At 44.3% G+C, this 20,738-nt stretch overlaps 1 protein-coding gene across 6 annotated transcripts in view; it reads left to right on the top strand.

The window, feature by feature from the left end:
* Positions 1–20,738, top strand: part of zmiz1a (zinc finger, MIZ-type containing 1a) — a 153,951-nt gene that overhangs the window by 99,693 nt on the left and 33,520 nt on the right. For all 6 annotated transcript variants that reach the window (XM_054737677.2, XM_054737674.2, XM_054737675.2 and 3 more), the window contains 3 exons: positions 11,720–11,835; positions 15,476–15,589; positions 18,297–18,402. In XM_054737677.2, the coding sequence (XP_054593652.1) occupies positions 11,767–11,835; positions 15,476–15,589; positions 18,297–18,402 (289 nt within the window). In that variant the 5' untranslated portion in view covers positions 11,720–11,766. The remainder of the gene's footprint in view (positions 1–11,719; positions 11,836–15,475; positions 15,590–18,296; positions 18,403–20,738) is intronic.

The following is a 20,738-nucleotide window of genomic DNA, read 5'->3' as shown; positions in this document are numbered from 1 at the left end:
ACTGCGATTACGGCTGTTGCCACAGAGAAAGAGAAGAAGATGACTGTTTACTTAAGTTGCTTCCTTGGTTTTAGTTGCATTGCCAGTGGCGTTGATTTGACTGAGGCTTGACACAACATCATTACGGCAGCCATCATGCGATTAAGAAAATGAAAGTAATTGCTTAAGTCTGCGTCGTGTAAATACTTCCCCTGAAGTGTTTGGCAAAGATTTAGCATTCATCAGGATTTGACATCCAACCTCGTTATCATTATTTTTGTGGTTTAAAAGAAACCGAGAAAAGGAAAAAAAATTGTCGGGCACAATTGAATTTTTTTGCAGTAAAAACCGTCAGAGTTGGTTATCTGCAGTGCACTGCGTGGCCAGCTCCGTGTTGATGTTTCAGCCCGAAGCCAAAAAAGGCAAAATGTTTCTTTCCGGAATATCCAGATAGAAGTTAAACATTAAGAAGCTGTCAGAACTTCACAGGATCTTTCAGAGCTTTAGAGCTTTTTTCCACCAACATTTCAGTCCAGATGTGAATTTGTGGTTGAGGAAAAGCTGCGGCTTTTGATTGACCAGCACTTGGGCTACGAGACGGTCCGCTGCTGTGTTCTGCCTGGCTGACTGACCGGCCAGCTGTGTGGCCACTCGTAGGTCTTAGTGATTCATGTCACACTGTAATTGGTTTACCTGCTCCCTGTGTGTCTGCGCTCTGAGAGAAGACCAAAACAAATTACCCAAGGATGACCTCTCAGCATCTTCCTTCTGCTCTGCAGCCATCCCCCCATCCCCCTCTGCTCGCTCCTCCCCACCTCCTGCTACATGTAATGCGTTGCGTGACTGTCATCTCTTCCTCTCTCCTCACACCCATTTGTCTCTCCTCTTCCTCCTGCACACCTTAAATCTCCCAAGCCGAGCCGCAGTAGAACGATGGTTATTGGTAAAAGCATACCAGAGCACAGTTGCACACATTAGAGCTCCTGAGGTTTCTGAATGTGTTCGTCTGTGTCTTCCTGCTAAGTCAAACACTGCTGTGCCACGTTACGCACACATGAATGCATAAAGATAAGCTGATAAAATGGACTTGAGATCACAAATAAACACTTATACACTGCTGGAGTGCTTTGCGGAGTGTTTTGTGAAAGCTGCAGTGAGGCACATTAGCCTTTCAGTGCTGTATTTTTATTTTTTATTTATTTTGCACCGGCTGTGCTAGAAAATGCCGGTGTGGATTGTTCCTTCAGTGAATAAATCTGGTGCTCTGTGTACACCATTAGGCTGTTTTCTTTTCACAGCGAGCAGATGTTTTGTCTTCTTTGCCGCTCATACTCTCACGCTCACACAGTGGTGAACAAAAACTCGACGGAGCGAGATGAATGAGTGCAGCATTCTCCCGTGTACCTGCGTAGGAAGGTCTCTCAAAGGTTTATTTTGCTATTTTTTTTAAATCCCGTCAATGGATTTCACGTGGAGCAGGAGATCGTGATTTCTTTGTGTTTGTTGCATCGCTGGTTACACAGTGTTGGGAGAACGTGGTGCGTAAACTATCAAACAGCGGTCTGGCAGCGGTGTCCTTGATCAAGTCCCCCAGTCCTTAAAAAACACGTCTAGAAAAAGGTCAATCGTGGTTTTGATTATTTGCTTTGAATGGACGATTGAACATCTAAAGTTGGATTATTCGTATTTGTTGAGACACTAATGTTCTGTATAACTGATCAAATGTATGAAATCATCTTAATTTAGCAGGAAGTTTCTGCCACTTTGCTACAGCCTCAAAAATACCACATATAAACTAGTTTTATCTGCTAGTACTGGTCTTTTAGCTTTATGCCACCGTGGACAGACGTTGTTGTACCACCAGTACATTTTACCTAACGGAGTACGGGTACTTATATGGGCCATTCCCATCTGTACCGGGTCGGCCCGGGCCGGGTAGTCCCAGTCGGCCCCAGCCTGGCCCGGTTGTTTCCACACATCCTTGTCTTAAGCCCATGTGGGCTGATTCTACCCACCAATCAGAGGCTTGCTCTAATGGAAGGTGTGAATTTGCTGTCAGCAGTGGGTGTGTTGGCCCTGGTCGGCCTGAAGCAGACCCCCTCGAGAAGAGGGCTGAGAATGAGCCTTGGTTGGCCCGGAAAAATACCAGGCCACCCAGATATGTAAACAACCTACGCTACCCGGCCCGGGCCAACCCGGTACAGATGGGAATGTCCCATTAGTTAAGCACTTACTTATACACCTGATTTAAATGAATGAATAATTAACAGGCCTCTGTAGAACTCAACAGGGTAAGAAGTTGATGAAATAGTTTGCTTTAGGTGTGCCGGAGCAAGAAAATGTTAAGCTTGCAGGATTGGAGCCTTCAGGGACTGGATTTTGGGACTCCTGGTTTGTGATTTATTACAATCCTTAATGATACATTTTGTGTTTATGATCACCTCTCAGTATATTCTGCATTACTAGTGCAGTAAAGGCTTAATTAAGGCCACTGAATGTGCTGAAAAGTTAAATAAATAGATAAAAGTGCTTTGGTTTAAGGAAGACTTATACATTTAACTTTTTTGTGTAAAATCATCCAAATTTATTATTGATAGAAAAATAAATAACACAAATTGTGCATACTTTTAAATAAAAGTCTGAGTTAGATCTCAGCTCTTTTCATGTTCATCAAAAACAATGATTATTAAAAGAAGTTAAAGACCCTTTCTCCTGCTTGATTTTTAAACAAAAGTTATAATCCATCTCTAAACACTTAAACTGACAGTTAAACATCAAAATCACTGTTGAATTGTCTAATTTAATGAATATTTTCAAGAAAATATTTCGACATGTTACTCACTTGTCAGATCACAAGGCGTCTAACGGCTCTATCCATGTCATTTAATTGCAGCTGTGTTGTTGATTAGTTTGTGATGATTGAAGGAAGAAGGCCATGATTGTTTTTCATCACATAATAAAATTAATTTTTTAAAACCGTCTTTGCACAGCTGTCTAATAACCTTTTAGCTGCCTGCCTTTGTAGCAGTGGCATGTTTAGTGTGTTATTTCACACTGTTTTCAGCATGATTTTTAATTGGAAGTGAGTAAGAAGCAGTCCTTTTATGGTTAATTGGATTTGTCCAATAAAAGATCAGTGGGAGGAAACAGAGGAGCTGAAGCACAGTGGAAGGTTTGCTTCCACCAAGTGCAAAGAGGTCGTGCTGGTTGCCTTAGTTCTTTATTTTTATTTTTTTAGAAAAGTGCTTTTAGTGTCAAAGACAAGGAGAGTAGAGGGCAGGCTGGCACAGATATATTTTTGCTCTCCCTAATGACACCAATACCATTTCATGGCTTAGTGAGCAGATTGAATCACACTCTGTCTTTGTACGTCTCACACTCTGCCCCTGTCTCTCTGTTTCTCTTTGCTGCACACACTTCATCTCTCTGTCCTCTTGCAGAGGATCACGTGCATGCTCATGCATCGCCGTACATCGGTGTGTTACTTTCGCCCCTGGTGGATGTTGTTTAATTGCGTGTGGGTCAGCAGTTTGTCAGTGCTGAAACCGAAGGACATGGAATTTGTCAGTTTACCCGTTCGGCAGCCACAGGGGGCGGTGTGTGAGCTAACAGCTCTGCTGGAGTCAGGCCCGTAAGGTTAGCTTTACACAAGCCTGTCAGACTGCCCCGTCAATCACGCTCCTCTCCTCTGGTACGCTGTCATCTCCCCTCACATGGTCTCAGAGTGGATACGACTGATGGGATTCTGCTTAATAACCCTTTTGAGGTAGATGGAGACGGCCCGACATGTTGGGCTGTCATCTGAAGACCTGCTCCAGTGATAAAGAACGTGCCCGACCAGCCCTGTGTTCTCGCTTTACACACACCGTGTTTTCTTGCATCACGAGTGATAGAAGTCTTACTTTTCATAGCTGTGGAAAATTGTATGTGGCAGTCAGGACATACAATCTTTCCCAGCTGGTATTTATAGTCCTCCGCAACTGGAACGTTCTGCGGAAGAAGGAGTTCATTCATTCATCATGTGATGCTCGAGCTTTATTTTGCTCATGGATGACCTGATTTTGTATCTTCCTCTTAGTTCACACGAGGCAGTTAAAGCAAAAACACGGTCACCTGCTTGAGACCACAAGCAAACGTAAACACTGCTGTGCTTTGAAAAGTGCAAACACAAAAAGCACTGATGTAGTTGGAATAAAAAAATGTCATAACATTCAACAGAAATTGCATAAATGAATGTTTTTGAATCAAAGACAGGTTAAAGTGTGTTACAAATGAAAATAAATTCAGTTTTCTTGCTCCTTGAGAGGAAAATATTCAAGTCTTTAAAACATTGCAGTGGAGTGCACCAGCTGGTCCTAACTTAAGCCAGCCGTAACTCTTACGGACTGGAGATGGAGCCGAGTGCACCAACTCAGACTAGGACCAATCGCAGCTGTGCCTGGGCATACTGTGCGCATTCACGAGGATGCAAGCGTTGCTGTGGTCATTGTTTAGCAACGCAGCAAGGATGAAAGAGGGAGGCACGTTTCTATAAAATTTAATTACACAAACACGAACAAACAAAAAAAGCGCTGTTTGGGAGGTGGTCGCGGCTGCCATCAATACACGAGTGTGATGGCTGAGTGCGTACAGTGGAGGTGGTAGGAAAAAATGGAAAGATCTTCTGTCAAGAGCAAAATAAAGAAACTGTTTGTTCTTAAAAATCTCCAGACTGGCGGGGGTCACCTTCCAAAAGCTCAATGATTAATCATATTTTTGGAGCAGATTCACCGGCATTTGTCGGCCTTTGTGGCGTCATCTCACCTGATTAAAGGGAAACTAGGTAGTGTTGGCTGGTAGGGCTGCAACAGCGAATCAATAAATTCGATGAAAATCGATTACTAAAAGCGTTGGCAACGAACTGCGTCATCGATTTGTTGTGTCGCACAACTCTTCCAACTGTTTTCTAGAACTGTTTTCTAATAATGTTGTGCTTAATAAAGTGAAGGAAGGAGAGAAATAACGTTTCCCTAGCAGATTTTAAAAATTTCTCCATGTAATCCGATTAATCGATTAATCGTGTTGAGACCCCATCCGATTCATCGATTATCCAAATAATAGTTTGTTGCAGCCCTATTGGCTGGCTTTTAGCACCCCCTAGTGTCTGTTCTCCTCGCTCGCTGTTCGTAACCTTCGTTTACCTTTTTAACACCTTAATCTAACAGCTGAACATCTCTCAGCCTTCATCAGTGTCTGCAAATCAGCTGTGTTCATGATTAAAACATGCAGGAAACGTGCTGGAACCAGACTGCAAATGCTAGGTATGTCAGCTCCATGTTTTTTAAGTCCAGCAGAGCGGCCGCCAGTCTGAAGTTGCAAGAGGAATATTCTGGCCACAGGGGACTATAGGGGCTGGTTGGCCTTTCATTAACCCTGGAAAGGGTCATTTCAGCACATGCTGGCTCCAGAAAAGTTGTAAAAGCGTCCTTTAATGCTCTTGATCAGTCCTATTAAAACAAAACTTGAGTCTGCACTGTACGAGACCGGGAACCTAAAGGTATGGTCTTGAGACCAAGACCGATCTCAAGTACTACAGCACGAGAAGAAAGACACAATGAATGTGCACCGTTTTTAAGCAGTAGTGTAATACGTTTAGCTAATTAGCAATACTGTAACTCTTGTTTTTCACGCAGTTCTGCTCCAGTGCAAACTAATAAATTATGAATGATTTATGGATTCATAAGTAACATCATCTGTAGTTGCCATAATTGTCCTAATTTCCACCCAGATAAAGTTTACATTTGTCAAAAATATAAACTTCCAAATAATCAGAAGGAGCCACTCTGCCTTCGCTTTTCCTGATCTTGCGCATTGAGCGGCAAAATAATTTGCCGCTCCCGCAAGGTTTTCTCGTGGTGCATACCTGCAATACTCCACAACTGATGCTCCATATTTATAGACTGCAACAAAATGGCTCGTGTATCCTCACATCACAGCTGCTTGCATTGCAGTGTTGGGTGTCACATAGTCGCCCGCTGCTCCTGTGGTTGTCACATTAAAACAGAAGATAAACAAACGTCACTATTTACTTGTTGTTTTTATCCCCCTCCTCTCCACCCCTGGGACAAGTCATTTCACATTTTTATTGAGGCTAGTGGTTGTGATCGTGTGCAGAGGGTTGTTTTTTAAAGCCCAGGGGGAGCAATATGACTAATAGTTGGCTTTGCTGCAAGGGAAAAGACGAGCAGGCAAGATTAGTGAAGGAAAGGATTAATGGAGTCTATGAAATAGGTGGAAATAAGGCACAAAGACAAAGGCGTGATGTTAAACGTAGGTGAGGACAATAAAGTTCTGGTAGCTCTGGATAGAGACGAGTGGAGAGAGAGCACCTGGCCGTAAGAGTTTACTAATAGAGATAATGGTGAGAGAAGGCTGGTGGCTTTTTGCAGACATACTTAGAGCAGTGGATGTGGGAGGGTAAGAGGGGGGAGAGAGAGAGAGGCCAGCACAGCTGAGTGGTGTTGATTGGCCTGTTTGAAAACACATGAACTGCAGACGGTAAGGGAGAGCAGCCCTGCGCGCTGGGATAAAGTGTCGCTCTGTGCCGTGCCACGCTGCAGCCCGAACCACATTAGAGCAAATGAATCCATTCCACCTCCTGTTATGGCAGCTCTCACTTGGGGCCCCGGGAAGGAGGAGGAGGGGAGGAAGAGTGGCAGGAGGGTTGAGATGTGAGGGATGAGGAGAAGAAGATGATAGAACAGAAAATGGAAGGTGGTGTTAGAAAAGTGGCGTGCTGGGTGGCTCTAATGATGTCTGAGGGCCATAAAAGAGGAGAGCAGAAAAGCACATATAGCTGTGGTGAGAGGGTAGAAAATCACAGGTCATGTGATGGGATGTTAAGCAGGAAAGATTCTCCAATGTGTTCATAAAGCAGGAGCATCAGATCCCCTCATCTTCTTAATGAAGTTGATCTGTGGCCAAAACCTCTCTGCAATTGCTTTTTCATGTTGTTCAGCAGGATCCTCTACGCTACACTTTATGTGGTGCCAGTCCAGCATGTTAAAGGAAGGAGCACCACCTAATGTGCCTTTTTTTCTGTTTCCTTGTGTAATAACCAGTCATTATGAGCTGAAAGCCTCTCGTGTATGGGGCCAGATTCCTCCCTCAAGGCCTTTGGAAATGCATTCAAACTTTAAAAATGTAATCAACAAGTTCAAGTTAACAGCCGCAGCATGTTGGCCTTGAAACATGATGTTCACACGTGGGACGTGTGGCTGTTGATAGGGTTGATTTGACATCATTGTAGGAACAACCCTGAGCAGGTTTAAAGTGTAACAAGAAGGTCGTGTTAACATTTAGTCTTAATCTGTAACTATGGGACAGCTCAAAGAGTCTTAAGATTTATTTATTTATTTATTTAAGAACACCACCAAAGATGTCATTTATTATCATAGGACTCACATCGATTTTCATTCTATAGCAAAGATAAACAGAATCAGTTATGGAACACTGAACAGACACATGGGTTGAAAAATGTATTTAACCTGCTTAAAGTGATGGTGTGTAGTTTTCCTGGTGAAGAGGGCAGTACATACATAAATTAATCCTAAATAATTGCAGTATTTTTGTGTTGGAGAAAGACCTTACCAAAAGATGGCCATTAGGGTCAAAAATCCCTGGGAGCGCAACCTCCAGCTAAGTAACAAGAACATCAGATTCCCTTTCATCACTGGCAACGAGTGAAGAGGTACATGTGTAAAACAACAACGTTTATGAATGGAGAAAGTTTTGTAATCGTTTGTTAAGAATCAGTAAATGCATTTTGTCCTCACGGGCTCCCATAGAAGGAAACATGGCGTTGCCCAGAGACAAAGGGTGTTTCTCAACGTCATGGCGCCTGGCCTTGCGAGGCAATGTCTTGCGAGGCCAGGCGCCTTGCTTACGTGGACACTGTCCTTCCTTGGTCAAAGGAAACGGTTAAGTGGAACAGACTTGCATCACGTGACCACTGCTTTCACGGCTGTCACGTAACGTCACGTGTCACGGAAGATAACGTTATATTTTATATGTATTAGTTTCAATATACATATATAACAAGCCTTTTACTTTTTAATTTGTGTATATGTTTATTAAATTAAAAATATAGGTGAGTTACTACCCGCTAGCCACCGAAGTTGCAACTACTAAGCTACTAACCAACCATTGATAACTTCTTTGGATCTAAAAAAACCCATTTTAAATTAGTTTACGTACTTTTAAACTTGAAATTTGCCCCCGAAGTAGCTGCCGGCTTCTGATCCGCCATCCTTTTGAAAATACCGCGGTGTATTCTGGGTAATTTTTTACCAAGGCTTGGCTGCAAGACACCTCCCGTGTATCCTCGCTCAGCTAGCTAAATGGCTAACAAACGGAGAACACACGCCTCGGTAGACCATGAACATTGGAACACGTCTTGGCGGCTCCTGATGACTTATCTCCTAGGCAACCGGGGCGGGGCCAAGACATCAAGTCGAGGTTCCTTGGCATCAAGAAGCACCCTTAGACCTACTTTCATGTAATTTTGACCTGATTTTTATAGCCATGTTTTACAAAGCCACCAATATTTTTCAACAACTATTTCCAGGGATTAACGGTTAAAAACTACACATTGTCTCTTTAAGGAAATAAATCATGAATAGTCAATAAAATGCGACAGCGATCCATCCATTTTTCACCAGTTATCCAAGGTGAGATGATGGATCCAGTGTAACAGTGGCTAATTGCTACGTACAACGCTTCACAAACATTAAACGACGCTTACGCTTCCGGTTAGGGGATCATAAGGTGTCCCCAGGCCAGAGTAGAGTTCTAGCCATGCCCAACCCACCTCCACAGACTCTTTTTAAAATAGATTAACCCTCTCAGGCTCTAAATAAGTTTTGATAAAAGGACGAACAACTAAGTCCTTCAGGGGTACTTCTGAGTTAAAAAAAATGCTCATGAAATACGTATATGTGGAGTAACCAGGTAGGTAGGTTTTAACGTTGCACATCTGCAACGCCTGCCTCCAGAGGGTTAAATTCGGGTTAAAAATCACTTCAAAACAAAAAATAGACAAAACAGAAAATAATTTTAAATATATTCCTGCTTTTAAAAATGTCAAAAGTTCCAAATTCCAAAATGTGATTTTCACCACCACTACTCCAGAACTGCCTGGAAACGACCTTTTTCCAGTTCTGTGTAATATAACTGCGTCCGACTACTGGCTGGAATACCACAGCTTAATAATATGTGTGAAGATATTCCTTCATCGCTTTGGGCGAGTTGACTGGTTATCTGTTTATCACGTGTGCTGAACCCGTGCTATAGTACTAAACTCAGAGAGTTGTATTACTCCATGTGAATTGGTAAAGGCCATTTTACTCCTGATTAAACAGCTGTTCTATTCTGCAGTGATATGTAGCGAACAGCTCCTTTAATACTGTGGAGTCTATCATCTCATTCACAAACTGCACTCAACAAAGGTGCTAGTCATTTGTCTGAAATGACAAATCACTCACGCTGTGACTGATCGTGTGTGTGTGTGTGTGCGTGTGTGTGTGTGTGTGTTACTGGCAATGATGAGATAATTTCACCCCTTTTTTTGCTCTCCCTTTCCTCCTGCTGTACTCCACCTCCTTCCTTATTACCCTGTTTTCTGCTCACTTATTCTCCCCAATTGTTTTAGCTTATAAGATAGATAGAAGGAAGGAGGAAGATGGTGAGAGGAGAAGACAGACGCTTCTTGTGGATGTTGGTATTACACGTGTTGTGTTGCCCTTCTCTGACTCATGGCTGCATCCTCCCACTGCTGTTTAAAGGGGAGATTGTAATGTGTGCATCATAATTGGATGTGTAATCCTTTTCTTTTACACCCCCGGTAAGCAGTGCAGAGTGTTGCGAAGACAGTAAAGACCCGTTTTAGTTGTAAAGATGAGAGAAAAACAAAGATTCTACACCAACGTTTTATTTTTCAAACCGGTTCTGATGAGGGAAGCTGCTAGAATTTAGCAGGAGAAAACGTTGTGTTTTGGCTCCAGTGATCAGACAACAGATTGCTTCTTTGTGATTGTAAACAAGGAAGGGTGAGGATGCGGGGCAGCAGACGGAGTTCAGCTCCTTTTCCACGCTAACATGATTTGTTACGCAACAAATGCGGGAGCGTCTGTCTGCCAGCACAGTCAGTCTGTCAGGTGGACCTATTCCTCTCAGAATCCGAGGACTCTCCTTCACTTTGTGTGCGTGTGTGTGTGTGTGTGTGTGTGTGTGTGTGTGTGTGTGTGTGTGTGTGTGTGTGTGTGTGTGTGTGTGTGTGTGTGTGTGTGTGTGTGTGTGTGTGTGTGTGTGTGTGTGTGTGTGTGTGTGTGTGTGTGTGTGTGTGTTGCTGATGATTAACAGAAGGAAGATGCAAGAGTGAAAGAGGTGTAAAGCTCCACCTTCCTTCTTGTTTTTCAGCCTTCAGTGTGTCGGGACAGCAGGAAGGGCAGTTGTAGTCAGGGGAAACAGTTAATCAATAGCCACAAGGTCAGGCGGCTAACACTAGGCTAGCGTGTGCCCTGTTAGCGGTCTGTGGATCTGCCTGGCTGCTGAAAGGGATTTGTAGCACTTGTCATGGCTTAAAGGAGCCCTTTCTGGACCACTTGTTCGAGTGGAAGTGTGTGAATGGCAGGAGAGGGAGACATCTGCTGGACACTCGGAGACACTGCATCAGCAGAATTAGGCCACCCAGCTCTAGTCGTAGGCACAGTTACACACGCAAACCTAACTTTTATGGAGAGATAGAGACACCGCTCTATTTAGGCTTCTGTCTGACAACATTTCTCTCCATTCGTGCAAGTGGAGTGTTTGCTTGTGTTTAAGACTTTAAGTGCACTCCAGGTAATTCTACGCTGGTAATACTTAAAGCTGAAGGGATTAGTAATACAGCCTTATTCTCAAAGCGTTCCTTTGAAGTTTTTTTACCTTTTTGCTTTTATCACATTCAGACGTTTGGATTTACAAGCTCTTAAATACATGTGTGTCAAGGTATTTTTTGTATATTAGAGAAAAAGTCTGAATTTATGCAGCACTGAATCAGAGATAATTCCATCACAAATGAAAAGTGCCTCTATCGTATCGAGGCCTTTTCTCCTCACGGGGACTCTTGGGGGACCCTTTATCAGAGCTGAGCAGCTTTATAGAGCCCTTCCCCCACCCCCACCTGTGGCTCCTCAGTTGGCCTTTTGTGTGGAGGAATGTGGGGACGGACCAAGGCCGATGGAGATAAACGCAGAGGGATGGAGGCCTCGCCGGCACAACCAGCACGATACCTTTTAATCCAGATTCAATCCGTCTCTGTGAGCCGGTCGGACTTGTTTCTGCTCCCTGATGGATCTGAGCAACATCTACACAGCGAGAAGGCGGTGCTGTAAAGCTGAACCTTATCTTTTCCTTGTAGATGTTGAAATAATGTGTAGGTGACATCGATAACCTCGAGTATGATGTCCAAATCTTCAGAATGGAGGTATCAGCTGTCTTCCTCAGCAGCGGCGGAAAACTTTTTTTCTTAGTTTCATCATGTGCTGCTAACAGGGCTGCCGTTGCACATCTCACCGTCTCGCGTTTGCCAAAAATCTGTGCTGAAGGCACGTCGACCTCTCCTATGAGACATTTTGTAAACAAACTTTCTGTGGAATTACTATAAAGCTCTTTGAACTCAACAGGCTGGTCTAACAGATCTCCTCCTCTTCTTCTTTTACAGAGTAAAGAAAAAAAGACTTTTAATGGAGTCCCGGTAGAGGCATCAAGATGAACACGCTACCATCGATGGACCGGCACATCCAGCAGACCAACGACAGGCTGCTGTGCATCAAACAGGTGTGCATGCGGTGGTCCCGCTGTAGCTTCGATAAACTGTGGTGCAAAATGTGGATTTCTGAGGGTTGAGACAAAACAATTCTCCCACTCTTTCTCCACTCCGTGCCTTTTATGGACATCAGTTTGTCTGGCTGTTAGCTCACAGATCGTGTTGCACAGGGCAGAGAACACAGGAATACTCTTCAAAGCAGCATATCAGACCCTGCCTCTCTCTCTTACTCCATCCTCGCCTCGTACCGTGCTGCCTGGCATCGTGTTCCCGACTCTTGACGTATGCATGTCCCTGTTGTGGTTTTGCTTAAACGCTTCCTTGATTGTCAGCTTTCAGGAGGCTTCTCAGCGACCAGTGCAGACGCATCCCAGGGCTATCCGCCTCTGCTGTGATTAATAGTCTGTAGAACTCATAGACTGCTTGGCTAGCTGGCTGGCTGCTGGCATATTTGTTTATGACACGTGGGCGTGATCCTTTATATCTCTAAACATCCATGTGACGCCATGCTTTAGAATAAATTAGCAAACGATAAAGCTTTCAGCTTGAGATTATGAGGCGACACATCCTTCTCTCTTCATTTCTGCGGTTCCTGCTTCTATAAAACTATAAAATTCAGTTTCTCGGCTCCTTTGCAAAGCCCATTTATTTACATCAGAATCTCAGAAAAGTCTTATTTTGATGTTTTGTCAAAGTCTGCTGTCTTTGTCTTTTGGCGTCATTGTTGAGTCCCATTTAGGTGTGTCTGGGTAAGTGTTTTAATGTGAGTTTGGTTTATATTCTCCTCAGCGATTGCCGTTGAAGAGCTTGATTGTAAAGCAGACTTCAAAGAGACTCTGTTAGTCCGTGAGCTCTAAGCTTGTAACGACTGCCAGAAGGGCGTTGTTTTGGTTTTAGGGAAAGCTGCTGGCAGAGAGCCAAGTGTTTCTCTGTTTTTCATGCAACGCAGGTAGACACAGCCTGGTTTGAGGGGGTAATTCCATCAATTGCATGAGCTGAAACCCCCCATAAGTGCTGCGGTTCACCCCCACACACACCCTTGTTTTTGTCCTAATCTGACCCTCAACAGCAAACAACAACAGGAACAACTCGGGCCCCATCCTCTCTAACAAAACCAGCAGAGCCTTTTCTCTCCACTGTCCTCCCCCTCACGCCTGAGCTGAGGTTGTTGGTGGTTAGTGCTGCAGCGAGAGGATCTGAGACTTCAGATCCGAGGTAGACAGCCAGCACTGGAGGCTGATGCACCTCCCATCAAGTAGCAATAGTGCCAGATCACTCCATTCATCTAGAACTCCTAATCAACTAGAGCATCTCTCACTTTCTCTCACTCTCAGTCAGTCAGATGTCCTGAGACATAACTGTCATGGATTGTCTTCATGTCACCAGCAACAAGAATAACGCCGTTTAAAATAAAGTTTTTTTTCAGTAACGAGTAATCTTAATTAATTCTTCTTTAATCATAACGCCGTTTCCGTTACTGATAATAAAATGTGTACGTTATTAATTCAGCAGCGCGGTGTGTTGAAGCCGTCATCAGTTGACTGGGAGCTAAAAAGGCGGATGTTTTCATCCAAGCGCGTCGCGGCCCGTGAAGAGCGAGGAAGACGTGATGAACATTGTATGGCTGCAGACCCGCAGACTCACTGCTGCAGCCGTGCCCTTCTTGGCCTGATAACGGGACGTTCCAAAGGTCCGCTCACCTGTTCACCGCTCAGATGTCGTGAATGAGCGCCGTTATGGCTGCTCTCGTGGTCTGCCTGTATCTGTCCTGTCTATATGTGTGTGTGTAATCTTGGTCAGGCTGTTCTGTGGAGTCAAGTTCCTATGCTCTGGTTCACTAGCCTGGCAAGCCAGACTAAATAAATGTATTATTTATTCTTTGCAAAGCAAGAATTTGGTCTAGTTCACTAGGCTACTGGTTCGCTGGAGCACTGGCAATAAAATTCTCTCTGATTCTCTGATTTTCTACCTTCCTAGATCATCCAGCTGTAACCTGTTTCTGATCGTGTCTTTAGTCCCGCTGTAACGCTGATGCATCAGTCTCAAACATCATAGGTGCTCAGGTGTTATTAGAACTAGCTGTGTGTGTTTACCACCCAGCTGCAGCTCTTCTGTGTCTGGGTCTGACCCAAGTTAGTAAAGTTAAGTCCTCCATCAGAATTGTGCCTCTTCTATTTATTTAACCATCACTAGAGTACCAGCAACAGAAATGCTACTAAAAACACACAATTATGTGAATCTGGAAAAATTAGAATACTGTACAAAATTACATTTATTTCAGTAATTTCACTAGACTGAGAGACCATTTAAAGACTCAGGAACCTTTACAGGTGTTTCTATTTGCAATTTTAAATTTGTCTGATTGGGGTCTTGTTAAATATCACACAGAGACATTTTATTAGTCTAGATTAATGTAATGCTCCTGCTTGTAGTTCCTCCTGTTAGGTGCCCATTTATTTCAATTATTCAGTTTTATACAAAACATCTGGACACACATTTTATTATGTTCCAGGCATTAGTTATTTATATTTCAGTATTGTAGTAATTTATAGTAAAATAAATAAGTTTAATTAAGAGGGGAACCCATTTTTGTTGCATTGTTTAATTTAAAAAAAGTAACGAAATAGTTATTTTTCTTGTAATTTGTCACTTTTATAATCTTGTAACTCGGTAAGTAACTGAGTTACTTTTTTGACAAAGTAATCAGTAACTATAACTAAATACTTTTTAAAAGTAACGTTCCCAACACTGCTTGCACAAAGATGAGTCACTCAAGGCTCCTCTTGAAGTCCACAATATCACTGTTTTTTCTCCTTGGTTCACACATCACCCAAAAAGGCTGCCCTTTCACCAAACACTCACCTCTGCTTCCCCATAAAGACAATAGTTGTAGCTTTGCTGCAAGACAACTCAAAGCGAAACGCTTCTGCTCCAGATAAGAATAATAAATGCTTTCAAGTGGGTTCAGTCTCGTCGAGTGAGCAAGCTGCAGCTCTGAACCATCTCAGAGCTATTAACCTCCCCAAGAAGAGAAGAAAGGAAGCCCACTTTTAAAACCGCTTATTGTGGATCGCCAGCCTCAAACACTGGGAAAAAAAGACTCGACTGTTTCAGGCCTCAGTGAACAAGCGAGAGAGACTGAAAGAGATTAGACAACACACCAACAGCTCGCACTGAGTCTGCACGCATAGCGGCCAGAACCAAGGTTGTTTTCTTTGTGTGCAGCCAAGTCAGCCAGTGGACCTCTGGTGCGGAGGCTCTGTTACCCTCTGAAAACCGGCAACGAATGAGGAGAAGAGCGAGACGGAAGATCGGAGGCAACGATTGGGTTTGCTGTGCGGGTCATGGGGGCGAGGGACGGGTGTTGCCAAGGGAGATTAACAAGAAACACTGGCATCATTGTTGATATGGGTGTGATCTTCTTCCCACAAAGCAGCAGAGCCCTGAGTGGGCGTACATCGGAAAGAGTGAAGGTCCTCATAGGGTTGTGCAGAAACACAAGACATTAAAGCAAGGCAGTTTGAAGGGAGAGCGCAAGGCTGCAAAGCTATTTGGTTTCAGTGTTTCTCAAATTTGTACCAAACGTGAGAAGCAAATGACGGCCGCTCTGTTTGTTTCTAACGGCTATCTCCTCTCCATGTGTTTGCACAGCACTTACAGAACCCGGCCAACTTCCACTCCGCTGCCACGGAGCTGCTCGACTGGTGTGGAGATCCCCGGGCCTTCCAACGACCTTTCGAGCAAAGCCTCATGGGATGTCTGACGGTATGCAAACACTAATTATGGTTTGGGCTGAGTTTCTTCAGGTACTTTTTAGAAGACGTGTGCAAAACAGTAATTAAAAAGAAAAAAAGCTGGGCCAATGTGTCCTTAAAGATGAATTACCCAATCTGGGCTTGGATTATGTCTGTGCAAATTATAATACAAACACTTTATGGTGATATTATTTGCTGTCTAAATGAGTTATATCTCATAGGAGCTGGGATCAGTTGATCTGAGCATGTCTGAGATTTAAGGTAACAAAATGTACACACCTGTGTACATGCTGGTGTGAAGTCCAAGCAGAAAAACTAGGGTTTATTTGCGTTTATTGCTAAATTAAGTCTCTAAAACTGTAAAGGCATTGTTACCAGCTCACGTGAGCAAACAGATAAATGCTCATTAACGAGTAAATCGCAACAAAAGCCTCTTAAAGGGTGATAAAGAGCTATACAGCGGGCCCAACCGCTGAGATCCCTCTCAGTGTGAGGCTCTCTTCATCTGCTAAATTGTTTCATCAGGTTCACAGAGCAAACCGCAGCTTATCTAGGAAACGGCTGCCCCTAACGAGTCTGTGCATTTTTTCTTTTTGTTCTGTCGAGTGGGCGGGAAAAGTCAGTCCAGCACACACGTTACACGAATTATTACCATCCTTTTTCTGAAGAATCACCCACGTAGTTCACTGGGAGCTGCTTTTCTTAGAAGACGGGGAGGAGAATTGTAGCAAAAGTGATTCATTTTCATATTCTTCTAACGACGAAGAGATCAACACAAACACGAGTGGCCCGCTAACCCCGCGGCACCTCTTGCAGCACTGTTCTCATACTGACAGGAATACGGGCCCGGGCATACGTCCTCCGAGGGAGATTAAGCTGGAAAAGGCTTATGAGGTGAAACACTGTTAAATCCATGTTAAATCTATGCTAGCCCTTGTAGCTGGCTGCCTGCCTTGTGCTAACTCCAGGGCCCAACTCACTCACGCAGGAAATTAAACGATTGACAGCAACGCGGCTTGACCATTTTCTGGATAGTTTGCATAATATGGTTTGGCTGAATAGATTATGTTGGCATGCTGATGACTCCTAAGCAGCTCCAGATGAATGCAAGGCTCTCGCACTGGAAGTGTAAAATAATTTACTCTCATCTCAAGTCCAGTCCAATAAATCCAGCTGGTGACGTGGTTCCCTCAGCAAATCAGCCGGACTTAAAGAGCAAGTCAACCCCTACCAGAGTCTAACTCCACTCCCACTTCATGTTCGAAAAATGCAACACATGCTGTTGCCTGGCAGACCGAGGGGGCGGAGCCGCTAACAAATACACACACACTCACCCCGGCTTTCCACCAGAGCTGTCAGCAGCACGTTACTGCAGCAGCACGTCATAGCTGCTGATAGGAACCGATGTGGTCAACAGAACCTTTTCCACTGGAGCCGTCAGCAGCGCGAGTCGGCCGCGTCTCAGAAGCAGCATGTCGCGGCCTTTACGCGCCGGTTCTATTTTCTACGCGCGACGCCTCTGAAACGGGTCAAGTTCGACATTTTTGGGGAAGGAAAGACAGGAAATCGGACGCGGAAATGGAGAGAATCTACCGATATTTTCAGAATAAAGAACGCACTGCCTTCCGGTTGCTTTACTTTAAAAGGTTACTAACTGTGCGTCCCCGTGAGAAGTTATCACCTAGCTAGCGGTCTCCTTTGTTTTTCAGGTCCGTATTGGCGATTATAAAACGGACAGAACATAAAACACAAACCATGTTGAAGTTTTCTCCTGCTTGTTGTTGTGTTTACTGACGAAGTCACTCGTGTGACTTCGTGCTCGGTCGGTGACGGCTGCTCCCCTGCTGCTTCGCGTCTCGTGGGAAGGGCCAAGCAGCAGTTTACGCGAGCAAGACGTGCTGCTGCAGTAACGTGCTGCTGACGGCTCCCGTGGAAACCCGGGGTAAGGCTCACGACAGCATTGTGACATCATAATGTACCAGTTTACATCATAGCATGCCTCTTAGCCAATAGCGGTGGCAGATTTAAATTAAAATACAGTGCAGAGTTTTTACCTGACAATGGCACAACACTGCCAGTTTTAGGCAGAATATTTAAATTTTAACTAAGATGCACAGAAATGCCAAATTATTGACGACACGTGTCTGCAGCACGATTAGACACGCATTTATTTAGTTTATCAGCAAAAAAAAAATTTTATTTGGGGGTGACTTGCTCTTTAACTTTCATTTGTGTTTTGAGGTCGGGGGGAGCAGATGTAAGTTCCTGTTAAACATCCATCAGAATTATCTGTGATATTCTAGTCTACTTTAAAAAAAATGTAGTTTCTCTTTCAGAAATCCTTTCTTGTTCCTAGACACTCCCAAACCTTTAGGACGCATCATGTTGCGAGCTCATGTTCACGTTGTAGGAACACGTCTTGTTTCGTTTTAACCTTCTAGGAGCTCTACAGTGACTTTCCCAGGTTTGGCTCCAGAGGAGGATGCGGCCATTAGACTCGTCCCAACTGGGGCTCGTCGGGCAAATCCAGATGACAGGCTCCACATTAATCTCAATTTGTCTGCGTTTGTGTGTGCCCACATTATTTGTGCCTCCAAAAGGGAAAGTGCAGCTCGGCGTGGTTCAGGAAAATTAAAATCCAAAAGGAGTATCAAGAAAAAAGAAATCTAGGACAGCTTGATTGGGTTAACGCTTGTGATTTGTTGCTGTTTCTGCAGGTTGTGAGTCGTGTGGCTGCCCAGCAGGGGTTTGACTTGGACCTGGGCTACAGGTTGCTCGCCGTTTGTGCTGCCAACCGGGACAAATTTACTCCCAAGTCTGCTGGTAAGACCCCCTACACTTGTTTAAAGTGCAAACAGACGCATGCCCATCAGTCATGCCATTTACTAGTGTTGAGTTGTAAAGCAGAACTCCCACTCATAGAACCACCTTAAGGTCGTCGTTAACAGACAAACCAACAGTATAGGTTGTTGCTCTGGGCCCATCGGTGCTCACAAAAGAGTAAGTTTAAGTGTTAAAGTAAATCTGTATTTTCCCTACCAAACAACCTCATCCACAGACAACACACAAAAAGCACAGAGAGTATTATAATGTCAAGATATTTTTAGTTCCCATTAAACATTAATGTGCCATTGAGACAAGCTGTCTGAGTGGTAGCCTCAGAAAAAACTGTCCACTCACCAGTCGCTCCACACAAACCCACACTGCATGTGTGTGTGTGTGCGTGTGAAGACCTGCATGCACACACACACGTGAAGCAGGGAAGAGAAAGCAGTAATTCTATCTTCAGACATTTATCTATCAAATCCAATTTCCTCCAATCCACCCCCCAACCTCCACACACTCCTGCAGGAGCGGCCTGCTCTTGTGCATTTGTCAAAGTGAAACATGCAGAGGCGGGAAGGAGGAGAGTGAGGGACAGAAAACGACGGATGGATGAAGAGGTGTCACTGGTGTGTGCCGGACCGCTCCCTCTGCCTGACAGAGACCCGGTGAAGCGGCTCCCAGCCAACCGGAACACAGATAAACCTTTGTTCAGTCGTTAGATAAGCAAGAGAGCCAAACATTTGGATTTCTTTGTTTTTGTGACAAAGTGCATGAAAAAGGAGCTGGGGCAGAACAGCTGCGAGTAACCCTTTGTAATCTCATTCTGACGTTCTTCTTCACTCAAGCTGCAAAAGAAAAGTTGAAAAGCAAGAAAAGGATCCGTTTCAGCGTTTTCACTCATGATAAGAACGTTCACTAAAGCTGAGTATCTAATTTCAGTTGTGGCGGAAAGCATTTTGTTGGGAGGAACCTAAGTGCTCTGACAGACGTCCGTGAGCAATATTGATCCCTGTATTTCTCTCTCTGTCTGTGTTCTTGTGTTGGGATAATGTGATTGCTGTCCAGGCACGGCCCGGGCTGACTGGCTGGGCCCAGCTGACAGTCGGAATCATCTTCAGGCTCGCTGATGGTTCTGGGATCTAATTGGAGGGAACACGGAGTTTCAGGAAGAGCTGTTTATGCACACTGGACAAATGGGAGCTGTAGTGTAATCATGCGGAGTCGGGTTAGTGATAACAGATAGGATGCAGGCAAGGAGGGTGGGCGGGTTGAGGGATGGGGATACAGATGTGACTCAGTGAAGAACATCCATCTCAACCTTCAAACGAGGTTTTTCTGAGAATAGAGGGGGGTTTAAAGAAAGTAAAAGTTAACCTCCACTGCTCTTTTATTAGTCTGAAAGTGTGTGTGCATAAGTGCGTGCGTGGATGTGTGTGCAATTGTGCAGCATCAGCGTAATATTCTGACAGCCTGCATGGCGACAGAGGCCTGCAGATCCGACACCTGAGAGGCCAGACGATGGCAGGAGTCTGGGATGCTGTCTTCAGGCTCCTCGGGGAAAGGGGCAGAGTTGAGAAGAGTGCAGATCAGATTCACTCAAGGAAGACATTTATGAAGCTGTTAGTGAATGACAGACAGATGAAATCATTTACTGATCCCATGAGAAGGATTAGTTTAGTCTCGGCAAAAAAGAAACTTACAGGACAAAAGACAGAGGATGAAAACAGTGTTTTTATGTTTTTTATTATGTGTTTGTTTCTGAATAAGCCCAGCACGTGTTCCTGATGAGAGAGCCTGAGACCTGACTGAAGCCTACTTCTCCGTCGGTACAGAGACACGCAACACCATTATGCGTCGGCGCGGGGACTCTCCGACAGGCGTAGAGGGTGACGGAGACATGCCCAAATTTTTATATCCATCAATAATGACGCCGACCGCACCGTTTACTGCTCTATGACCGCAGGTGAAGAGAGACGTGAAGCATGGTTATTGCCCACCACCTAGTTAGACCCAATCCCAATTCTGCGCCCCATAGTCTTCTTTGAAATGCACTTGGAGGAAGTGCGCAGTAAGGCTTTGAGTGTGTGATACACAAGTGTGCAAATAATTGCAGAATTGGAACGTGGCGTTGCGTCATCAACAGCATGCCGGGATGCTGGTCGCTGTGCTACTTTATTAAATAAAGTCTATTTTCTTTAAATCTTGCAGAAAAGGCACTTTAGCCTTTGCGCCGCCTTCTCAAAGTTCCTCTGCAGCAATGAACTGAGGCTAAAGCAGATAAAGGGTGCAAAAAGGGCGTGGTCAACTTACGCACTTGAGAATCGCACTCGCAC

The sequence above is a fragment of the Nothobranchius furzeri genome, chromosome 12 (genome assembly GCF_043380555.1).
Source record: "Nothobranchius furzeri strain GRZ-AD chromosome 12, NfurGRZ-RIMD1, whole genome shotgun sequence".
Lineage (NCBI taxonomy): Eukaryota > Metazoa > Chordata > Actinopteri > Cyprinodontiformes > Nothobranchiidae > Nothobranchius > Nothobranchius furzeri.
This window is presented reverse-complemented; position numbering and strand designations above follow the sequence as displayed.